The sequence below is a fragment of the Lacerta agilis genome, chromosome 3 (genome assembly GCF_009819535.1).
Source record: "Lacerta agilis isolate rLacAgi1 chromosome 3, rLacAgi1.pri, whole genome shotgun sequence".
Taxonomy (NCBI): domain Eukaryota; kingdom Metazoa; phylum Chordata; class Lepidosauria; order Squamata; family Lacertidae; genus Lacerta; species Lacerta agilis.
This window is the reverse complement of record NC_046314.1, coordinates 107595357-107616959: the sequence shown is the minus strand read 5'-3', so window position 1 is coordinate 107616959 and position 21603 is coordinate 107595357. Positions and strand designations below refer to the sequence as shown.

Sequence of the window (21603 nt, the reverse complement as noted above, 5' to 3'; positions counted from 1 at the left end):
TGTCAAAAGTCTTTAAAGGTTCCTGCACGTTTTTGTTCCGGGTCTCTCCCTCCTTGCAAGGAGCGAAGGGAACGATGTTGCAACAGAAAAATAAAGACCTGCCTTGCTTTCCACTGGATCCTGCCTCCACCCATTCTTCTCTGACTGGACACAGAGTCCAGCAGCAAAAGCCAAACCCAAATTTTTACAAATCAGCACCAAGGGAGGAAAAAGTCTTTTAGAAACTTTCTCTGGGACGACAGCCTACCAAGCAGTTTCTGAAGCTGCTAACCTTTAGATATGTCTCCCAGCCTTTGCTAAATAGCTTGTGAGAAACGACGTTGCTTTAACAATGGAACTTCTGGCATTGGTAAGCTGCAATTGCACGGGGGAACACATTTAATAAATGTGGCTGCCAATGAGGTCCTACCGCAGGTCTCCTTATCTGTGCTTAGCCTGACCGACAGCCTTTGAACACCCTCGTATCTGATTGGCTTGAATATGTGACCTCATTCCAGAAATATTAGTGCTTAAACAGGACCTGTCCCTAAAAATAAATATCCTGCAGACTTTCCTCAATGGCAACAAACAAAAAACCTCCCACTCCAGAACCTCTGTCAAGTGCAAAATATGTTACATCATACTGAGTGTTTTCACAACCCTTAAATTGATTGGTGCCACATCGCAGCTACCCTGCACATAAGCCTCATTGCTTGTGTTCTTTTGACATTAATTTCCTATTAATGTCACCATGCACTGATGGAAAACTCGGCAGTAATGAGGAGGTGCAAGAAAAACAGAGGCTCCGACATAAATGTTAAAGAACAGGAACAATTTCATTTTCTTAACAGGAATTAATTGGATATTTTAGGGAGCGAGCTTGGTGGCTGATTAGGAATGGCTAATTGTAGCAACAGATGAAATTGAACCAACATGTTGGGTAGGATGGTAATGGCGGGGAGCATGGAGATAATAGAATCATAGACTTTTAAAGCTGGAAGGTACCGCAGGGGTCATCTAGTCCAACCCACTGCAATGCAGGAATCCTTTGCCCAACATGGGGCTCGAACCCATGACCCTGAGATTAAGGGACTCATGCTCTACTGACTGAGCGATTTGTTTCACCTTCTTTCAATCATTGGCATATCCAGGTAGGCCTGGAAAAGACTTGTCTGGGACCCACCTCTTCTTGTTTTTTGTTAGCCATAGTTAGCCATGTGGCAACCAAAACATTAAACTGCAGCCGCTAGCATCTTGCCTTGAAACCACAACGTGAAACCATGGTTGGTTTGTGAACCATGGTCTCAAAACCAGTTTCCCAGTCCAGACATTGTAGTAAACCGTGGTTAACAGAAACCAAGAAGTGTAGTAAGGAATCTGTTCATGAGGCAGGAGAAGGAAGAATCGGACATGCTTCTGGGGGCCTGCTGATCACTAAGCCTTGGTTGGGTGTTACGCCTGAATTGAGCGAATGGAGGAAGGAAACGGGATTGCTCTATGTCTGAAACTACAGTCATACCTCAGGTTGCAAACGCTGTGGGTTACATATTTTTGGGTTGTGCTCCACGCCAAACCCGGAAGTACCGGAACGGGTTACTTCCGGGTTTCGGTGCTCGTGCATGTGCAGAAGCGCTAAATCACGCTTTGCGCATGCGCAGAAAGCCAAATCGTGACCTGCACGTGCGCAGATGCGGTACTGCGGGTTGCAAATGTGCCTCCCGCACGGATTGTGTTCGCAACCCGAGCGTCCACTGTATATCTTGAAAATATCTGGTAGCAACACAAACTCCTTCGATCAAAATACAATCTGCAATGTCATGCTGGCAATGGAAAACAAAGGGCAAACGAACAGCCTTCAGCTGCTTAGCAATAAAAGCTCTGTCTAGACATCAATATGCTGTGTCAGGTTATCTGATGGTCCAGCTCATACCCTCCAACATTTCTCCGATGAAAATAGGGACGTCCCATTCCTTGATGATATTTTTACTATTTATACCCCACACATCTGACTGGGTTGCCCTAGCCACTTTGAGGAACCACAATAATATGCTGGTTATTGGGAATCATATACACTCTAACATGTCCTCGGATGTTGTTGTTGTTGTTGTTGTTGTTGTTGTTGTTGTTGTTGTTGTTCAGGTGCGGAGCAAGGGGGCGGGGGCGGTCCGCCCCTGGTAGTGCCCTGGGGGGTGACACTCGGGGCGGGGCCCCGCCCCCCGTGATTGGCGCCTCCAGTCAGGGCCGAAAAAAGCCGCTGAAAGGGCTGCTGGGCTCCCTGAGCGGAGCAGGGAATGGAGAGGGCCAGGCCAACGAGGAGGGGTGTCACCCCTCCTCGCTGGCCCAGCCCTCTCCATCCCCTGGCTCTGCAAGCCAGCCAGCGGAGAAAAAAGCTGCTGAAATGGGGAAAGAGCCAGTTTGGTGTAGTGGTTAGGAGCGGCAGACTCGTAATCTGGGGAACCGGGTTCGCGTCTCCGCTCCTCCGCATGCAGCTGCTGGGTGACCTTGGGCCAGTCACACTTCTTTGAAGTCTCTCAGCCCCACTCACCTCACAGAGTGTTTGTTGTGGGGGAGGAAGGGAAAGGAGAATGTTAGCCTCTTTGAGACTCCTTCGGGTAGTGATAAAGCGGGATATCAAATCCAAACTCTTCTTCCTCTTCTTCTTCTTCTTTCAGCGGCTTTTTTCGCCACTGGGCTCCCTGAGTGGAGCTGGGTGGGCCAGCGAGGAGGGGCATCATGCTTGGCGTGACACCCCTCCTCGCTGGCCCGGGCGGAGGCGTCGCTCCGTGCGCATGCGTCATGACGTCATGCGCACGGAGCGACGCCCCGCCCCCGGGGGTGCCGCTTGGCTTGCCGCACCCGGTAGCCAAGCGGCTCGCTACGCCCCTGTTGTTGTTCATACCCTGCTTCCAATATATATAAAAACATAATGAAACACTAAACATTAAAAAAAACTGCCCTATACGGGATTGCCTTCAGATGGCTCCGGAGTCAGTTAACGCCATACCTTCCAACAGTTCTCCAATGAAAATAGGGACATCCTAAGGAAAAGTGGGACATTCTGGGGTCAAATCAGAAACCGGGACGGCTTCTCTAAATCAGAGAAGTCCCTGGAAAATAGGGACACTTGGAGGGTCTGCTAGGCTTGTTCTTGGGACAACATGTAGCAATTGGATAACTTGTTGAGGCACTTGGGATTGCGGTATTCCAATGGCCGTTTTGGCTTGAGATTCCACATGGTTTAATGGGTCACAAGGAAGCACCTTGAAGCTACATGACATTGTCTGGCAGCCCAGGCTAGCTGAGGCAGGAAGAGAATTAGGAGCTCACCACGGCTGGTGCCAACAGGAATCTTGGCAGCATCCCTTTTCTGCAGCAACAGAAAACGAAGCTTCTTGAATCCTTCTGTTACTCCCAGAAGAAGAGATCTGGAGGGAGTGGGGGAGGCTGGAAAAGGGAACAAAGCAAAGGCATAAAAGAGACATCATTATCAAGAAGCGGCAAAGCATTAGCCTTTAGTACTGAAAGGAGCGAGAATTCACCTTGGAGCAAATATGTGGAACTCAGAAACTCGTACTGAAATTAAACACTGGCGAAGGAGACCTGGTGCCCAGTAGTAAATACAGATTGCATTCTCTGCTGGAAATGGACATGCATTCCTAGCCGCTCCTCAGTCGCCCCCCCCCCCGCTGCTCTCCATCCCAGCTAAAGCATATGAAGGAGCAAGGAAACTCTGATCCCAGCATCCCATGCCCCTAGGCAGTGTGCCTTTGGTCTCTGTTGCAGCGATGCCCTCTATCAGACCCTCCATATGCCCTGGATTTACAGAAGCCATCCCAGCTTCTGATTTGATCCCGGAGTGTCCCACTTTTCCATAGGACACGCCTATTTTCATTGGAGGAATATTGGGGGGTATAGAGTTATGAGACCCCCGAGCCAAGGAGATAAGTAACTATGCAACCTTTAGAAGACATCTGAAGGCAGCCCTGTATAGGGAAGTTTTAAATTTTTTAATGTTTCATTATGCTTTTATATATGTTGGAAGCCACACAGAGTGGCTGGGGGAACCTAGTCAGATGGACGGAGCAATAATAATAATAATAATAATCATCATCATCGAATAGGTAAATGTAAAGGGACCCCTGACCGTTAGGTCCAGTCACAGACGAATCTGGGGTTGTGCTGCTCATCTCGCTTTACTGGCTGAGGGAGCCGGCATTTATCTGCAGACAGCTTCCCGGTCATGTGGCCAGCATGACTAAGCTGCTTCTGGCAAACCAGAGCAGCGCATGGAAATGCCATTTACTTTTCTGCCAGAGCGGAACCTATTTATCTACTTGCACTTTGATGTGCTTTCGAACTGCTAGGTTGGCAGGAGCAGGGACCGAGCAACGGGAGCTCACCCTGCCGCGGGGATTCGAACCGTCAACCTTCTGATCGGCAAACCCTAGGCTCTGTGGTTTAGACCACATCGCCACCTGAATAGGACGTCCCTATTTTTATCGGGTAAATGTTGGAGGGTATGCTCCATTACATAGCAAACTTCATATTGAGCATTCAGTTAAAATGTTGCCATTTCCTTTTGGTTACCAACAGCAAAAAGGAGAGGACCTTAATTGTGGTCCCGGGTTCTTACAATGGGCTTGTGCTGGCCCCAGGGGTTTGTCCGTGAAGCGAGGTCCAAATCCAGTCCTGGGTCTAGGGGTCCAAAGGAGGTCAGTCCGGCGGGGAGCGAGGCAGGGAGCAGGTCAAGGTCCAAGGCAGGTACAGGCACGAGGTTGCAGGTTGAGCACATGCTTGCAACTAAGTTGCTCACGCAACTTGGGCTGGGTCTGGCTGGCTTTTATCTGGCCCTATGCTTAGGGTGGCCACGATCCTCCGGAGACTCGCCTCTCCTCCGGGCCTGGAGGCGAGCACTCCTTCTGTAAGCACTTAGCTCTCTTCGCCTCTCTGTCCTGAGCCTCTGTAGCTCAGGAGAGGCTGGTGGGTTACTGGACCCAGGGGCCCCCTCAGCTTCCTCTGAAGAGGCTGGGAGTGGAGCACCTGCAGGCAATGGGTCCTCCCTCCCATCAGGAGCCAGAGCAGACTCTGCTGATGCCTGCACCTGGGGATCCAGCACAGGTGGGGATCCTTCAGGCTCAAGCCCTGGCCCCGGCTCAGCTGGTTCTGGAGGCGGGGAATCCTGTGCAGGCTGGGATCCCTCAGGTTCAGCATCTGAGTCTGACTCCCAGGCCATCACAGGGCTAATAAGCCCCAAACCTTAGCTGCCATGTCTCATGGGACTAAAAGGACAAAGGGAGGAGAAAGGTGAGAATGAGAGCCTTCCCAAGAACCAGCGTATTTGTGAAGTGGGCCTTGGGCTAGATGGTTTATGAAATTATGCGTGGAACAGAGAAAGTGACTAGAGGAAAGGCATTCTCACTCTCTCAAAAGCACTAGAACCCATGGACGTCCGATGGAGCTGAGTGTTGGAAGGTTCGGGGCAGATAAAAGAAAGGACTTCTTCGCACAGCACGTTGTTGAACTATGGAACTCCCTCCCACAGGAGGGGGAAAGTGCTCTTGCACTTGGATCCTGCTTGCTGCTTTCCCAGAGGCAACTGGTTGGTCCCTGTGAGAACAGGATGCTGACTAAATGGACCATTGTCCTATCCAGCAGCCTCTTCTTATGTTCTTATATAATATTCTTATATATAGCCATTATTTCTCCCACCCCCTAAATGGCAACATTGGGATGGGGGAGGGGGGAGCAATCATAATCAGAAGTACACTGAAAAGGAGGGGATGTTTTCATGCTTTCTCCACACATGGTGGTCTCAATGAAAATCACAATTGGGGCTGCTCCCTTGGCCACAGAGTGTTACGGTAGAAGTATGGAATCATAGATGGTAGAGTTGGAAGGGACCATGAGGGTCATCTAAGCCAACCCCCTGTGATGCAGGAATCCTTTGCCCGACCTGGGTCTCGAACCCACCACCTTGAGATGAAGAGTCTCATGCTTTACCAACTTGGGCTATTCTACTTTCAGCAAGCTTTGCATGCCCAAAGTCTCATGTTCAATCCCTGCCATCGCCAGGTAAGGCCAGGAAAGGCTTTCTGAAACCAGAGCTGCTGTCAGTCAGTGCAGACAATTCTGACCTAGATGGACCACTGGTCTGACTCAGTGTAACTTAATTCAGGTTTACTTTATATAGGTGAAAAATGCAAGTAGTTGTGTAATTTTCCATTGGACTTGAACCAGTCTGTATCGATCTCTTTCAGAGTGCATTCCCGAGAGTTAGATGTGGCATATTCCAACCATCAGTTAAATTCTGGCCGTAACAGCGAATCTTCTGAGGTTTCTTGGATGCAGTTCTTCTGCTGATGGGTCCTAAAATAGCATTTTGTCTCGTGTTAGTACAGTAGATCCTGCTGACTCATGCATACGGTACTTTGTGAACCACTGCATAACCTCCTCATCTCTGCTGATGCTTCACCAGAAATGATGTGCAGGATTAATGTGCTTAATTTTTCTCCTGTTATGCAGCTGCTGGTGGATAATTATTGTCCTTCACATCAAGGGTCCCCCAAAGCTTGCGCAGAAAGATTTAATATGATACTAAAAAGTATTGATGGGGGGGGAGGGGATGACGGCAACCCACCTGAGTGACTTATTTATTGCACCTTCTATTTAGTAGCTGTTTCACACATCTGATGGAGTGGGCTATTGTCTAGGAATTCTTTTGCCACATTAAATCTGCTAGTCTTTTAAAAACTATATATGTATGTTTTATCGATTTTTCAAAACAACATGGAATTTTTCAAAACAACATGGAATAACACCCCCCCCCCCATAGACTATAGACCAGAGCACGCCAGGCACACCTATCCTTCACTGCCTCTCGCAGTTTGGCCAAACTCATGCCAGTCGCTTCAAGAACACTGTCCAACCATCTCATCCTCTGTCGTCCCCTTCTCCTTCTGCCCTCCATCTTTCCCAACATCAGGGTCTTTTCCAGGGAGTCTTCTCTTCTCATGAGGTGGCCAAAGTACTGGAGCCTCAACTTCAGGATCTGCCCTTCTAGTGAGCACTCAGGGCCGATTTCCTTGAGAATGGATAGGTTTGATCTTCTTGCAGTCCATGGGACTCTCAAGAGTCTCCTCCAGCACCATAATTCAAAAGCATCAATTCTTCGGCGATCAGCCTTCTTGATGGTCCAGCTCTCACTTCTGTACACTACTACTGGGAAAACCAGTAGTAATGTACGGAATATTGCACTTTACAACACACTTAAAACATTTTATTTGCAGCTGTATAGCTGAGGCCACAGTTGGACTACTGCCGGATATACTGAGCTAAGAAGGCCGCCAAGATGTTTTGAAACTCCCATCTCATCAACCCCAGCTGGCATAGCCCACATGTGAACCACGAAGAGCCATGTAGACCTGGGTTTGAATATTTCCTCTGCTCCTTTGGCCATCAGGACTCTTCTCATGTCCTTATCTGTGCTGTTACCGCTGCAACCGATCATTTGTGCATTGCGGTCATCACTTGACGTAGTTTGTCGTCAGCCAACCGGCTGGAAATCTTAGGCAAAGGGGGAACCTCTTGCTTGGAACTGCTTAGACTGCAATCTGTTCCTCTAGAGTTGCCATATTTCAAAAGGTAAAAACCAGGACACCCCAAAGGTTTTATGAAGACCCCAAAATTGTTGAGCTTTTTAAAAAGAAAACCACAAATGTGTGTTGTTGTTGTTTTTACAAAAACGTCTTCTGGTAATTCCCCCCAGGCGGGCACTCCTGCCTTTGAAATCCCAGCCTACTCAAGCATGTGACCACTGTCTTGAAAACCAGCAGTGCCTGAATGACTGAGCCACATGCATGAATAACCAATCGAAGAAGAAAATTGTCATGGTGTCCAAAACACTACAGCTGCTACACTTCTGTCTGTGATAATGGTTGGCTTGGAGAGCTAACCTATTGTGCCATCATAATAAGGCCCTCTGCAGCCCCAGAATTTTTTTAAAACAATTATGTGCATTGCTAATTATCTTTTGCACACATCTATAAATATGCCCTGGGAGGGGACAACGAAAAGCCTCTAGGTATAAGCCATGTCAGCAGACTGGTTGGGTTAGTCTGGTTTTTAAGGAGGGGACTTTGACATCAGGTGGTGACTAAGACAGCAACTGCAACTCCATAGAAATAGCTGAAGAGCCCTGCAATTTCATGGGTATTTGCCCGTGAATAAGCCCAAGTCAACTTGGTAATTGGATCTGATTTGTTTGTTTGTATCTAGTCATTAGACCATAACAAAACTTAATAGTATGAAAGTAACGCCAGGTAACTACAATGTAAACTACAGCTTGAACAAACTTAAAAACTCCAAATTTCCTTGCCAGATCACAACACACCCATTTCAAAAGGAAATATTGTTCCTCTTTTAGCAAATGTTAAAATGAAATCTTAAAAACTGAGACACGATAAAATTAATTTATGCAGATCTGAATAATATTATGCAAAATCTAAGTGAGTAACAACATAAAATAAATTCTGAGTCATCCTGACAAGACACAATATTCTCTCTTAGTAACTTTCTCATCACTTCTGTCCTACAGACAGATAACAACAACAACAACAACAACAACAACAACAACAATTTATTATTTATACCCCGCCCATCTGGCTGGGCCTCCCCAGCCACTCTGGGCGGCTTCCAACACAATATTAAAATACAATAATTCATCAGATATTAAAAGCTTGCCTAAACAAGGCTGCCTTAAGATGTCTTCTAAAAGTCTAGTAGTTGTTGTTCTCTTTGACATCCGGTGGGAGGGCGTTCCACAGGGCGGGTGCCACTACTGAGAAGGCCCTCTATCTGGTTCCCTGTAGCTTGGGTTCTCGTAATGTGGGAACCGCCAGAAGGCCCTTGTCGCTGGACCTCAGTGTCCGGGTAGATTGATGGGGGTGGAGATGCTCCTTCAGATATACCGGTACTGAAAATGTGCAGTTGTATACTTATCTTGTCAATACAGTAGATAAATTTTGAAGTATTGTCCTAAGTATTAGGGAGGGATCTGTCTTTGAGTCCATAATTTATCTAATGGGTGGGACACAGTGAGACTTATGTTTGCATTTAGGATTAGGTTGCATATAGAAGTGGCTTGCAAGGAGGGGCAGAGCTGCTACCCAAGCTTCCCAGCAGGTGGGTTGCTGTTGCTTCCTGCGGGCAGGAGGTGAACAGGTGAGATGTCAGAAAGGTCAGCACACTGCAAGCACACCAACAGAGTGAATCTGGTGTTCCTGCAGGTGTGTTTGCACCATGCTGATGTCCCTGCGGCCTTTCTTTTCCCCTCTTCTAACAAGCAACAGTGACCCACCTGTTGGGAATCTAGCGTAGCTCGGTGTTAGGAGAAAGGCACTTAACTTGAAGGAAGACTCCCAGCAGGTCCAAATTCAGCTCCAACTCAGCTTCCTATCCAAAGCATTGACGGCTGGGATCTTTTGCTTTTGGGATACTGTCATGGCTGATCTTGTAGCACACAGTAGACGCTGACCCATCAGTGGGGAATTCCATTCAGCTTAGTGGTGTCTTACAATAGCGGGGAATTTATTTACAAATAGAAGTTGGGCGGGGGGGGGGGAGGGAAGCAAGCATCATCAGCCAGAGTATCAGCTGATCTGGGACAAACTGCTGTTCCCCTGCCAAATACAAAGCGGGACAGGGAGAGAGAAACAGAAACAGAGAGAGAACTTCTGACTCAGTTGGTCTCTAAGGTGCTACTGGAAGGATTTTTTATTTTTATTTTGTCTCAGCCCCTAACTTTGCATTCTTGCTGGCGATCTATGCTCAGGAAGTAAGCTTTTTTCAACTATCCAGCATGCTATATCACGGAGGTGGGGAACCTTTTTCAGCGAGAGGGTTACATTATCATCATTTTATCTGTACTCTGCCCATCTGACTGGGCTTCCCCAGCCACTCTGGGTGGCTTCCAACATATATAAAAACATAACAAAACATTACACATTAAAAAGCTTTCCTATACAGGGCTGCCTTCTAAAAGTTGTATAGTTACTTATCTCCTTGACATCTGATGGGAGGTTGTTCCACAGGGCAGACGCCACTACCGAGAAGGCCCTCTGCCTTGTTCCCTGTAACCTCACTTCTCGCAGTGAAGGAACCACCAGGAGGCCCTCGGAGCTGGACCTCAGTGTCCGGGCTGAACGATGGGGGTGGAGACGCTCCTTCAGGTATACAGGGCCGACCGAGGCTGTTTAGGGCTTTAAAGGTCAGCACCAACACTTTGAATTGTGCTGGGAAGCATACTGGAAACCAATGTAGGTCTTTCAGGACTGGTGTTATATATGGTCTCTGTGGCTGCTCCCAGTCACCAGTCTAGCAGCCGCATTCTGGATTAATTGTAGTTTCAGAGCCACCTTCAAAGGTAACCCCACATAGAACAAATTGCATGCCCTTCTGGGAACCTTCAGAGGGCTGCATGCCAGCATAGGGCGGAACCAGTGGGTGAAACTACAAACACAAATTTTTACATTGAAGGAGGTGGGATTAGATTCCAATAATAATAATAATAATAATAATAATAATAATAATAATAATAATAATAGTTGTTGTTGTTGTTGTTATTTATAAATACCCTGCCCATCTGGCTGGGTTTCCCCAGCCACTCCAACTCTCCAACTTCTATGATTCCAGACCCTCCAAGTGTCCCTATTTTCCAGGGACAGTGCTGGATTTACAGAAGCCATCCCAGCTTCTGACTTGATCCCAGCATGTCCCTCTTTTCCTTAGGGCGTCCCTATTTTCATTGGAGAAATGTTGGAAGGTATGGAGTTATGCGACCCCTGAGCCAAGCAGGTAAGTAACTATATAGTCGTACCTTGGTTCTCGAATTTAATCCGTTCCACTCCCAAAACGGTTTGAAAACCAAGGCAATTCCTGCAGCCAATTGGAAGCCACGTTGGACGTTCAGCTTCAAAAAAACATTTGCAAAACAGAACACTCACTTTTGGGAGCTGATTTGTTCGACAACTGAGGTGTTTGACAACCAAGGTAGGACTGTACAACCTTTAAAAGACATCTGAAGGCAGCCCTGTAGAGGGAAGCTGTTTTAATGTTTTATTATCTTTTCATATTTGTTGGGAGCCGCCCAGAGTGGCTGTGGCAACCCAGTCAGATGGGCGGGCTATAAACAATAAACTTATTATTATTATTATTATTATTATTATTATTATTATTATTAACATACTAGGACATGTTGGAGCATAAGTGATTCCCAATAATCAGCATATTATTGCAGTTCCTCAAAGCATTTTTGCTAGCCAGTTCCATAAATTCTTTCTCTTGACCCAGGATACAATTTTTTTTAAAACAGACATAGGTGTGCTATGAGTGCAAAATAAATAAATAAATGTGAGGTTTGCTCCTAGATTGAGTTAATCAATACTCGTTGTTAGAAGACTAGGTTTTTATGGGAAGGCGAAATATGGCTCATAACAGCAAGTTATGGTCTCTTGTCTGCTTGTGCAATCGGGCAAGATTTATTCCGGACCCTTTTCGAATTCCCGTTCCCCTTAAAAGCACATGAGCTTTGAGGAGTGGGTGAGGCGTGCTCCTGATTATCTTGCGAAGGTATATCGGTGAGGTTCCAGGGCTTTTAGACGGAGATCTGGTTTCGATAAAGGAATATTGCCAAGGCAAGATGAATAGCTATCGCATTAGCAGTAGCAGAAACCTGATCTGAAAAAGCACCCGCCTGCAGAAGATTGGGTTACAGGCTGCATTCTCTGACAGGAGATTTGCCTTTCACTGCTTCTTCTTCAGGCAAGAGAAGATACAAATCAGAAATAGCCCATCAAATATTGGTGAGACCTTCTGTATGCTTCCTGTGTTTGCTTATTTTAAGGGCAATGCTTTAAGGCTGCATCCTATAAACACCCAACTGTGAACGTGATGAGGCACCTTGTGCCCAGTGGATGAATGCGGCCCTCCAGGCATTACTACCCGGCCCTCAGGATTTTCCCCAGGCCACGCCCCCCCTCTCCCCAGGCTTCGGCACTGGCGCTGCCCCACGTTCTTTCCAAGTGCTTTTGTACTAAGGAAAGAGTAACATCTGTCATTCAGGCCACTTTTGCCTCTGTCACCTTCCGCCACTAGTATGCGGCCCCCAGAAGGCTGCCAGGGAAGGGATGTGGCCCTCAGGCTGAAAAGGTTTCCCTACAAAGGTTTCCCTTCAGTACACCTGAAGGAGCGTCTCCACTCCCATCGTTCTGCCCGGACACTGAGGTCCAACTCCGAAGGCCTTCTGGCGGTTCCCTCACTGCGAGGAGTGAGGTTACAGGGAATCAGGCAGAGGGCCTTCTCGGTAGTGGTGCCAGCCCTGTGGAACACCCTCCCATCAGATGTCCAGGAGGTAAGGAACTGTCTGACTTTTAGAAGACATCTGAAGGCAGCCCTGTTTAGGGAAGTTTTTAATGTTTGACATTTTATTGTGTTTTAAATTTTCTGTTGGGAGCCGCCCAGAGTGGCTGGGGAAGCCCAGCCAGATGGGCGTGGTATAAATAATAATAATAATAATAATAATAATAATAATAATAATAATAATAATAATTATTATTTCTATGCTGCTTTATATTTTTAATAAAAACCTCAAAGCGGTGTACAGCATTAAATCAATAAAACAATAGCCAGGCGATGTTCCTCCGGCCTCATGAGGAGCCTCTTCAGTGGGGCTGGTAAGTGTGGGCCCTGTCCCCTAGGCCAGGTGGAAAGGGCCTTGCAGGGCCCTCACGTCTCACAGCTGGGCGATCTTACAATTATTGGTAATAATCAGGTGATTATTACCCCTGCTCTAGACATTCTGCTCTTTAGGCAGCCATTCTTTCCACCATTACCTGGGAATAAGTGATGCTTCACTCAGCATTTTTTACATCCATAGATACGCTTCAGATTGCATTGTTAGAGGGATGGTGAAATTCCCTCTTGTAGTATGGCATCCTGGTTGCTTTTAACCAGGCAAACATCTGTAGATGTGAGCGTGCAAGCTTGCTGCTTTCCAAACAGCTCTGCGTAGCTCTTAAAAACCCACTTCCTGAGCATCGGCCCATTAGCAGCAGAAACCACCACCTTACCTGTTGGGAATTCACGCTTTGCTTTTGGCCTTTGAGCATTAGTGCATTGCGTTGACATGTGGTGATTCAGGGAACATGCTCCTCCTTCCTTTGTTTTATAGCTAGCAAGACACTGCAAGCCTGTAAAATTCAGACCAGGTTGTCTTTCTTCAGAGGTAGAGGCGCGACCCAGCTGTGAATTCCTATTGCAAGCTTTCGTGTTTGTACAGTTTACTGGTTGGTTGGTTGACAGGCCTTGATATTATACTACTTCGTGACGAGATTAAGCAGGAAATGGTGCGTGCGCTTGGCGAGCTTGTAAAAAACTCAAACATAATAAAATCAGACCTGTTACCAGAAATGTTCTATGTGTGGGCAGTGGAGAGAAACTGGAGCATAAATATTGTGGGGAGAGGCACAGTAAATCAAAACACAAACATCTAAATAGGCTCTTTTTCCCATTCATTCACAAATGATCAAGAGAGTAACCCTATACACCAGCTGACGTAAAACACTCCAGCACCCATAAAGCCAAATTTTGCCTTAATTCGGGTGTTGAGTCTCACCCAAGCACACTCACTCATGCAGAGTGATGTAGATTGCTCAAAATTAATTAAATTGGGTTTGTTTTTTATGCCACATCCTTCATGCTGCGCATTTCCTGCGGTCTGTTTGATGGAGACAGAGAATCGATATCCAGCTTAAAGAGAAGCGGAAGAATTTTTCCCTTCTAATATCGGAAGGAGGGAAGTGACTCAGTATTGGAGATAAGAGACAGGGGAAGAGCTCCAAACAGATTGAGCAATACAAGGCAGCAAACTGAAAGGACGAGAGGAAGAAGCTCTTAAGGACCACCGGTTCCAAGCTCAACCCTTGGCACCAACAAGCAGCACTGAGAAATACCTCTGCCTGAAACCCTGCAGCAACTGCTGCCAGCCGGTGTTGACAATACTGCGCTAGATGGACCAAGGATCTGACTTGGTATAAGGCAGGTTATTATATTCCAGTTCACTTGCAGGCAAAAGCTGAGGCACATTTTCAAACGTTTGGCTTCAGCTGGTGGGGTGGCTCAAAATCTGGTTTCAGACTGGAGCCTAAATCAGCAGTTCAAACAGGAGGCTTAGTGGTACTTCCGAATAAACACGCAGATGCTGGCTTTGTTGCCTCATGAACAAAGTTCTGAGCTGCTAAGTGGTTGGATTCTGTCCCTTGCGACCTGCCCTAAATCCTAGTGGGGCAGCAATAAATCTCCGAGCATATTTGCAAAGGTAAGCAGGGTCGGGCAAGGTTTGAAAATGGATGGGAGACTGTACGTTGAGACTCCTGCACTGAAGGGAGTTGGACTAGTCGACTCCTCGAGATCCCTTCCAACGTTACAATTCCAATTATGTCGGTAGGATTTTGATGTTTGTACTAATTATTATTAGAAAGCAAAGTTCTGCCTGTGTTTCAGCCCCGGAGTGTCTGTCAGTGGCGTGTATCCATGGAAACGGACCAGTCAAGCAGACAAAAGATGGAGCTATGAACACCCCCCACTTTTTATCCAGTGGAGAACCAGTTGCCCTGTGTCTGCAGAACAACTTTGAATTTTACCTATATAGGCTATTACACCGAGGCCGATTCATGAAAAGGAAATCGCATTTTACAGATCCAATTATTCATATTGGGGGCGATCAATGGCTTACTAGTCGCGATAGCCTATATTCTGCCTCCCTAGTCAGAGGAAGTATACTTCTGAATGCCATTTGCTGGGAGAGTGCTGCTGTGTTTGGTCTCTGCTCGCGGGCTTCCTATGGGCATCTGGCTGGCAGCTGCCAGAACAGGATGCTTCAACTAGGTGGGCTAAGAACTGACCCAACAAGAGCTCTCCTTATGAGATTCACCACGTCAGTCTCACTGATTTTAATGAGACTGGTAACTGTGCGCTTAAACCTCTGCTCATGCAATGAATGGGGGGCTTCAATGCACTTAACTGAGCTCCTTTCATGGTTAGCAAGTGCTACTGATATTAACAGAAGACTGTTCTCTCTCTTTCTCTCTCTCTCTCTCTCTCTCTCTCTCTCTCTCTCTCTCTCTCTCACACACACACACACACACCCTTCCAGTTCAGAAGACCAGCACCATCAAGCTCCATATCTGATTTTCACAGGTGCCCATGGAGTCTGGAGGAAATGAACTTTTCTCCAGGTAAAGCGGAGAGATCAACTAATCTGCAGCCAATATAAGCTTCCGTCAGGGGCTCGTTGCCAGACACTGACAAGCTGGTGCAGATTCTCCTACTGCTTGGGATGAAGTAATGACACAATTTGCATCCCTCAGTTTTCACCATGGGCTTTATAAATAGTGGAATGAGTCAGGGCCATGAATGACATGGCTAAAATACACACACAATACCTTGTTTAACTATGGAAATATGCCTTTCCTTTCTTTTTAAATCACAAAATCCTTGGCCTATGACTGTGTCAACCACAGCACACTCTGTCTCCTGAGAAATCTCTATGTGGGACAAGAAGCTACAGTTAGAACTGGATATGGAACAAAATTGGGAAAGGAGTACGACAAGGCTGTATATTGTCTCCCTGCTTATTTAACTTATATGCAGAATTCATCATGCAAAAGGCTGGACTGAATGAATCCCAAACCGGAATTAAGATTGCCGGAAGAAATATCACATATGCAGATGACACAACTTTGATGGCAGAAAGTGAGGAGGAATTAAAGAACCTCTTAATGAGGGTGAAAGAGGAGAGCGTAAAATATAGTCTGAAGCGCAACATCAAAAAAACTAAGATCATGGTCACTAGTCCCATCACCACCTGGCAAATAGAAGGGGAAGAAATGGAGGCAGTGAGAGATTTTACTTTCTTGGGCTCCACGATCACTGCAGATGGTGACAGCAGTCACGAAATCAAAGACGCCTGCTTCTTGGGAGGAAAGCAATGACAAACCTAGACAGCATCTTAAAAAGCAGAGACATCACCTTGCTGACAAAGGTCCATATAGTTAAAGCCATGGTTTTCCCAGTAGTAATGTACGGAAGTGAGAGCTGGACCATAAAGAAGGCTGATCGCCAAAGAATTGATGCTTTTGAATTATGGTGCTGGAGGAGACTCTTGAGAGTCCTATGGACTGCAAGAAGATCAAACCTATCCATTCTGAAGGAACAAAATAAAAAATTCCTTCCAGTAGCACCTTAGAGACCAACTAAGTTTGTTATTGGTATGACCTTTCGTGTGCATGCACACTTCTTCAGATACCTGATTTCTGAAGGAAATCAGCCCTGAGTGCTCACTGGAAGGACAGATCCTGAAGCTGAGGCTCCAATACTTTGGCCACCTCATGAGAAGAGAAGACTCCCTGGAAAAGACCCTGATGTTGGGAAAGATTGAGGGCACAAGGAGAAGGGGACGACAGAGGACGAGATGGTTGGACAGAGTTCTCGAAGCTACTAACATGAGTTTGACCAAACTGTAGGAGGCAGTGGAAGACAGGAGTCCATGGGGTCACGAAGAGTCGGACACAACTAAATGACTAAACAACAACAACAAAGACGTCTAATACCTTCTGTGGGGGACGACGATGACTAGAAATTTAGCACTGGCCCTCTGTACCAAGGCTACATTCACAATATATATTTAAAGCACATGACTTCCCCCAAAGGATTCTGGGAATGGTCATTTCCCTATCACAGGGTTACAAGTCCCCCTCAGAGACTACAGTTCCCAGGATTCTTTGGAGGGAAGTCATGTGCTTTACATGGATGTGCACACAGCCTGAGTAGCATAATCTGGGTCTCCACATCACTACCGCCATTCCTTCCTTGCTTGATGGGCCACCAGAAGTGAGTGGTCCCGTTAGAAAATTTTAGACTATGGATCGTTAAGAGGGCAATGTGTATGATGTCACTAAATCCAGATGTGGTAAGCGAACCTTGGTTGTGCTTGTGCATTCTGCTAAGTGGCACCATTGATGTCTGAGCCATAGCCCTGGCGACACCACTGGCCATGAGCACATACAGACAGACAGGCATGCACATTGCCAGATAGGCCCTTTCTTTCCCATTAATTTGTCACCTAAAATAAAGTCACAATGTGGAGAGCACCAGCGTTCTGCTACCCACCCACCCCACCGTGTTCTTCAAAGCAGGGAACCGAGCTGTTGCTTCTCAGTTATGGGGAAGAGGCATCAAGGAACATGAAAAAGTTAACCCCCCCACAATGTATAATAAAGTTACAGGATGGGGTGTGGGTGTTATTCTGGATGTCCTATCTGAGCACCCTCCGGGCTTGTAGTTCTATCATCTGTAAAACAGGATTATGTAGAAGGATCTGCAGAAGCGGTCAAACCAGTCTCCTTGCAGCCATAGCCAAGTCTGATAAGTATCTCTTTGCTTGACTCAAGAGTTGGCCAAGCATAGGAATGTTGCCAGAGAAACTACTAGCTACTGATGCTTCCAGTAGGGGGCAGACCTTCACCTGTCACCTGAGTTGAGGCAATGTCATCTGGGATGAAGGAGAATAGGCCAGTGGCCAATCCTCGGATGCTTGGCTTGCTCTATGCCCTGTACGAAAGCGGTGACTTTGGGATCTTCCCTAGAAACCTAATAGGAGAGAGCAGGATCAGTTGGGAAGTTAAAGCTGTGAGCTCTCCCATCTGACGCTGAGCCTGTACGTGTGTGTAATTAAGCCATATTATCACAAAAGTATCATCATCGCCAGTGACCTTCTTTCCAAATATACAAGCTGGCACCCCTGAAATCTCTCCCTGCTTGGGAGATTAGGGTTCGTGTAATTATCAAGAAGCTGTAACATTAGTCATGTCTGTTTGGACAGCGCTGGAGATAAAGAAACAAGGTTTTGTTCTGCCATTTCAGGCACAGCAGCATGGAGACCTCTCTCTCTGCCCTGGCACAGCGAAAAGGCCTCTAGTCTGGGTAGAGAAGGAAAACACCCCTTTTTAATAATAGGAAATTGTGTTTTTTGAGGAAGTGGTTGTCCCGCAGCACACTAACTGTGTCAGTGGGAATGAGGCAGCTACCATCCTCTAGGGCAGGAAACCAGTGGCCCTCCAGATGTTGATGGACTACATAGGGGTATTATATAAATGAAGACTATATATAATTGTGTGTGGTTGGGGTGGAAGAGTCCAAACAGTGATGATGGCTAGAGATGGTCCTGCTTCAAGGCTCTGCAGAGAAACAGGTTTCTGAAAAGCTTTAAACGTATTTTTAATCGAAGGGTTTCAATGGTTTAAACAATTTTGTTGTACACATTTTATTAATTCCCGTCCTGAATGTCAATCCTCAAGGAATCCCTAAGGCCAGCTTACATCAAAGGCAGGGTGGAAATAAACCAAAACACAAGAAATGCTTTTCGTCAATTATAATAATGTCCTCTTAAACGTTAGTTATTATCCCTTTGTAATTACCGGCTACGTCATCTTATAATCATTTATCTACCTCTGTTTACGAAAGCCTTCGTTGCAAAGGCATGTGGTGGTAACCCAAATTCTGAAGCAATGGGAATTGCCACCACAGATAATAGTAAAGGGCTCAGCATGTATGTTCCAAGCCTGCACAGAAACACTCACATGATAACAGAACTACTTCTGTTCTATAATTTTCTTGACTTATAGATCAATGCACTCCTTAAAATATTTGATTACTCCAGGCAACAGGTGATGTGGAACTTGTCCAACAAAAGTTGCTGGACTACAGTACCCATCATCCCTGACCACTGGGCATGCTGGTTGGGGCTGATGGGATATGGCATCACCCCCCCAAAAAAAACCCACCACGAAGGGCCACAGGTTTCTCACCGCTAGTGCAGACAGACGTTCAGTAAGTCAGGCTTTTCCTGGTCTGCAGTCAGATGCACTAAAGAGATCTTTACCTGAAGAATTCGGAATAAAAAAACTGTAGAGTTGGGAGGGATCCTGAAAGTCATCTAGTCCAACCCCCTTGCAGCACACCTGGTCTCCCATCCAATTTGAAACCATACCACACCCTACTTAGCTTTGCAACTGTGCTAGCAGTTTTAATTCTGCACCACTTCTGGTCTTAATCATAGGAAGAGCAGCCTGCTGGATTAAGCCCAAGCCCCATATGCATGCAGCCCAGCATTGTTTTCTTATAGTGACCAGCTTTATTATGCCCAGGGGAATGTCAAAGGGATGCTAAACCGGCAATTTAATTAAAAATCGCCAAGGAATGTCTGAATGTTTTTCCATTGCATCTCTTTTGCGCAGGTACAAATTAAAGGGATGCGTTCAATGATGTCCTACCTAGACAAGGCCTATTAAAACTAAGTCAATCGTGCCTATTAACTTCAGTAGGTCTACTCTTGAGCAGCGCTAGCCACTGAACGGCTGTCAAAGTTTTCCATATCCAAAGTTTTTTTTAAAAAAAACACGAGTCAATTAAAAAAATAAAATAAAAACCCCCAGGCAAGAACTCAAAACAGGCTTTGGTGAAAGAAGCACCTCCTTTAAGCGAAGACGTTAGCTTGGGTCTTAAAACAAGCTAGCCAACATTCCCCTCCCCAAAAGGCACGTGGTCTTCCCCGGCTCCTCCTCTGAAAGATGCTCGGAAAGGGGAGGGCGAAGCGCGCCAAAGACCGAACTTCCCCCCACTTCAGGACCTCCACCTCCCACCCTGCCAGGAGCAACCACTTTCTTTGCTGCATGATAAAGAGGGGCCGTAGGGCGCGCCTGCCGCTTCTTCCCCCTCCCCCTCCTTTAATTGGTAGCGCCCTCCCTTGCCCCCTTCCTCACTGGCCTGTTGGGTTGTCCCTTTCATTACAAAGCGCTCCCGGAGGGTGGGAGTAGAACTGGGGACGGACGGACGGACTGAGACTTGGTTCAAGTTCTGCCTGCTCATTGCGCGGAGGCTGCGAGTTGCGCGCACTTGCTGCGGCTGCCGCCTTCTGTGACTCAACAGGGCGTGGAGACACTGGTGGCGGCGGCTCCCCTTTTTTCCTCCCGAGGCATCGCGCCGGCTCCTCCGGAGGCATTTGCGCAGCCGCCCTCCCCACCCCCTTTTTTTGGTCCTCCTCCTTTCACTTTCTCCCTCCCTCTTTCTCTCCCCCCTCTCTCTCCGACGGTGCGCGAGGCGAGATCCAGCCTCCCATCTCTCTCTCTCTCTCTCGCTCGCCTCCTTTGCGCCCAAGCAGCAGCAGCAGCAGCAACAGCGAGTGAGTTGCTCTCCTTCCTCATTGTTCTCGCCCAGAAGCAGGAGCAGGAGCCATGGACGACCCCGACCAGTCCCCCTTGGTCTCTTCCACCGCCACCTCGGGGGGTGCGGGAGGGCAGGACCAGTGGAAGCCTCAGCAGCCCCTTTTCCAGTACCAGTTCGTGGCGGAGGACGACGGCGAGCCCGAGGAAGAGGACGAAGACGAAGACGACGACGAAGTGGATGACGAGCAGCTGGAAGTGAGGGAAAGGAAGCCCGCCGCGCCCGCCCCGGCTCCTTTCCCAACGGCGGCCTCTGCTCCGCCTCTGCGGGACCTGGGCGAGAAACCACCGGTCCCCCCGCCTGCCCCCCAGTCGGTCTGGAGCAGCCACCCGGAGGCGCCCTCTTCCACCACCTCCCCTTTCTCTCCATCCGCCTCCGACTTCTCCCTGCCTGAGGGGAAGGGCAGGGACCCCCCTCGCAGCGCCCCTCCGCCTCCGCCGCACCGAGAGGAGCCCCGCGCCCCCGCCGTCCCTCCGCGCAGCGCCCCGCTGCCGCCTAAGAGAGAGGAGCCCCCCGCCGCCACAGCTGCCAAGAAGGGCGCCGCCTCAGGCTCGCCTGGTGAGTGTGCGCGCGGGGTAGGGGAAAAGCTGAGGAGGACTTGAGGTGGGGGGCGGGGAAGCTCCGAGGGGATCCCCCAAGGGGAGCTCAGGGGTGTGGCCGATTGGCTTTGTGGCGATCGGGGGCCGCGGGAGGAGTTTCCGCGTGGGGGTGGGCTCAGACGTATGGGGGGGGGGTTGAAACTGGGAGAAGTGGCCTTACAAGGCTGTGGGTAGAGAGTTTCCTGGGGGGGGGAGGGATGGGGCAGGCTGGGGAGCCGTGAGGAAAATGGCGGGGAGGTGGGGTGTGTGAGGCATGTTTCCTTGGGGGGGGGGGGAGGAGGTGTCTGTGGCGGCGATGGCAGCCGTGTCGGGGAGCCAGGAGGGACCGGGGTTTTCTTTGGGGTGGGGAGCTGGAGGACGGCTTGAGGCACGAACTTGGGGGTGGGGTGGGGTGGGGGGCGGGCATTGCAGGTGAGGGTAGAGAAAGGCGGCGGGAGCTCCTCGAGGGGAAAAGTAGGGAAGGGGCTTAGGAGGCAGGGATGCGGAGGAATAGTGGCCGCGTGGGGAGTTTGGGGGGTTCAGGGGGGTGATCGAGGCGCAGTTGTTGGCCAGGGAAGGAGTGAGTGGATGTATTGGGGAGCCGGGGGTGTGTGATTGTGGGGCACAAGGCTGCCTTAGCAGCCTGCAATGAGAAGAGGGTCCCGGGAGGGACGTGGTCAGGAAGAGTGACTGGTTTTTCTGAAGGGAGTGG

At 48.1% G+C, this 21603-nt stretch overlaps 1 protein-coding gene across 4 annotated transcripts in view; it reads left to right on the top strand.

Moving 5' to 3' along the window:
* Positions 1-20245: 20245 nt before the first annotated feature.
* RTN4 (reticulon 4) overlaps positions 20246-21603 on the top strand; it is a 58577-nt gene continuing 57219 nt past the window's right edge. The window contains exon 1 of one of the 4 annotated variants that reach the window (XM_033145094.1): positions 20246-20871. In XM_033145094.1, the coding sequence (XP_033000985.1) occupies positions 20325-20871 (547 nt within the window). In that variant the 5' untranslated portion in view covers positions 20246-20324. The remainder of the gene's footprint in view (positions 20872-21603) is intronic. The other 3 variants (XM_033145095.1, XM_033145096.1, XM_033145093.1) reach the window with 3 other exon arrangements.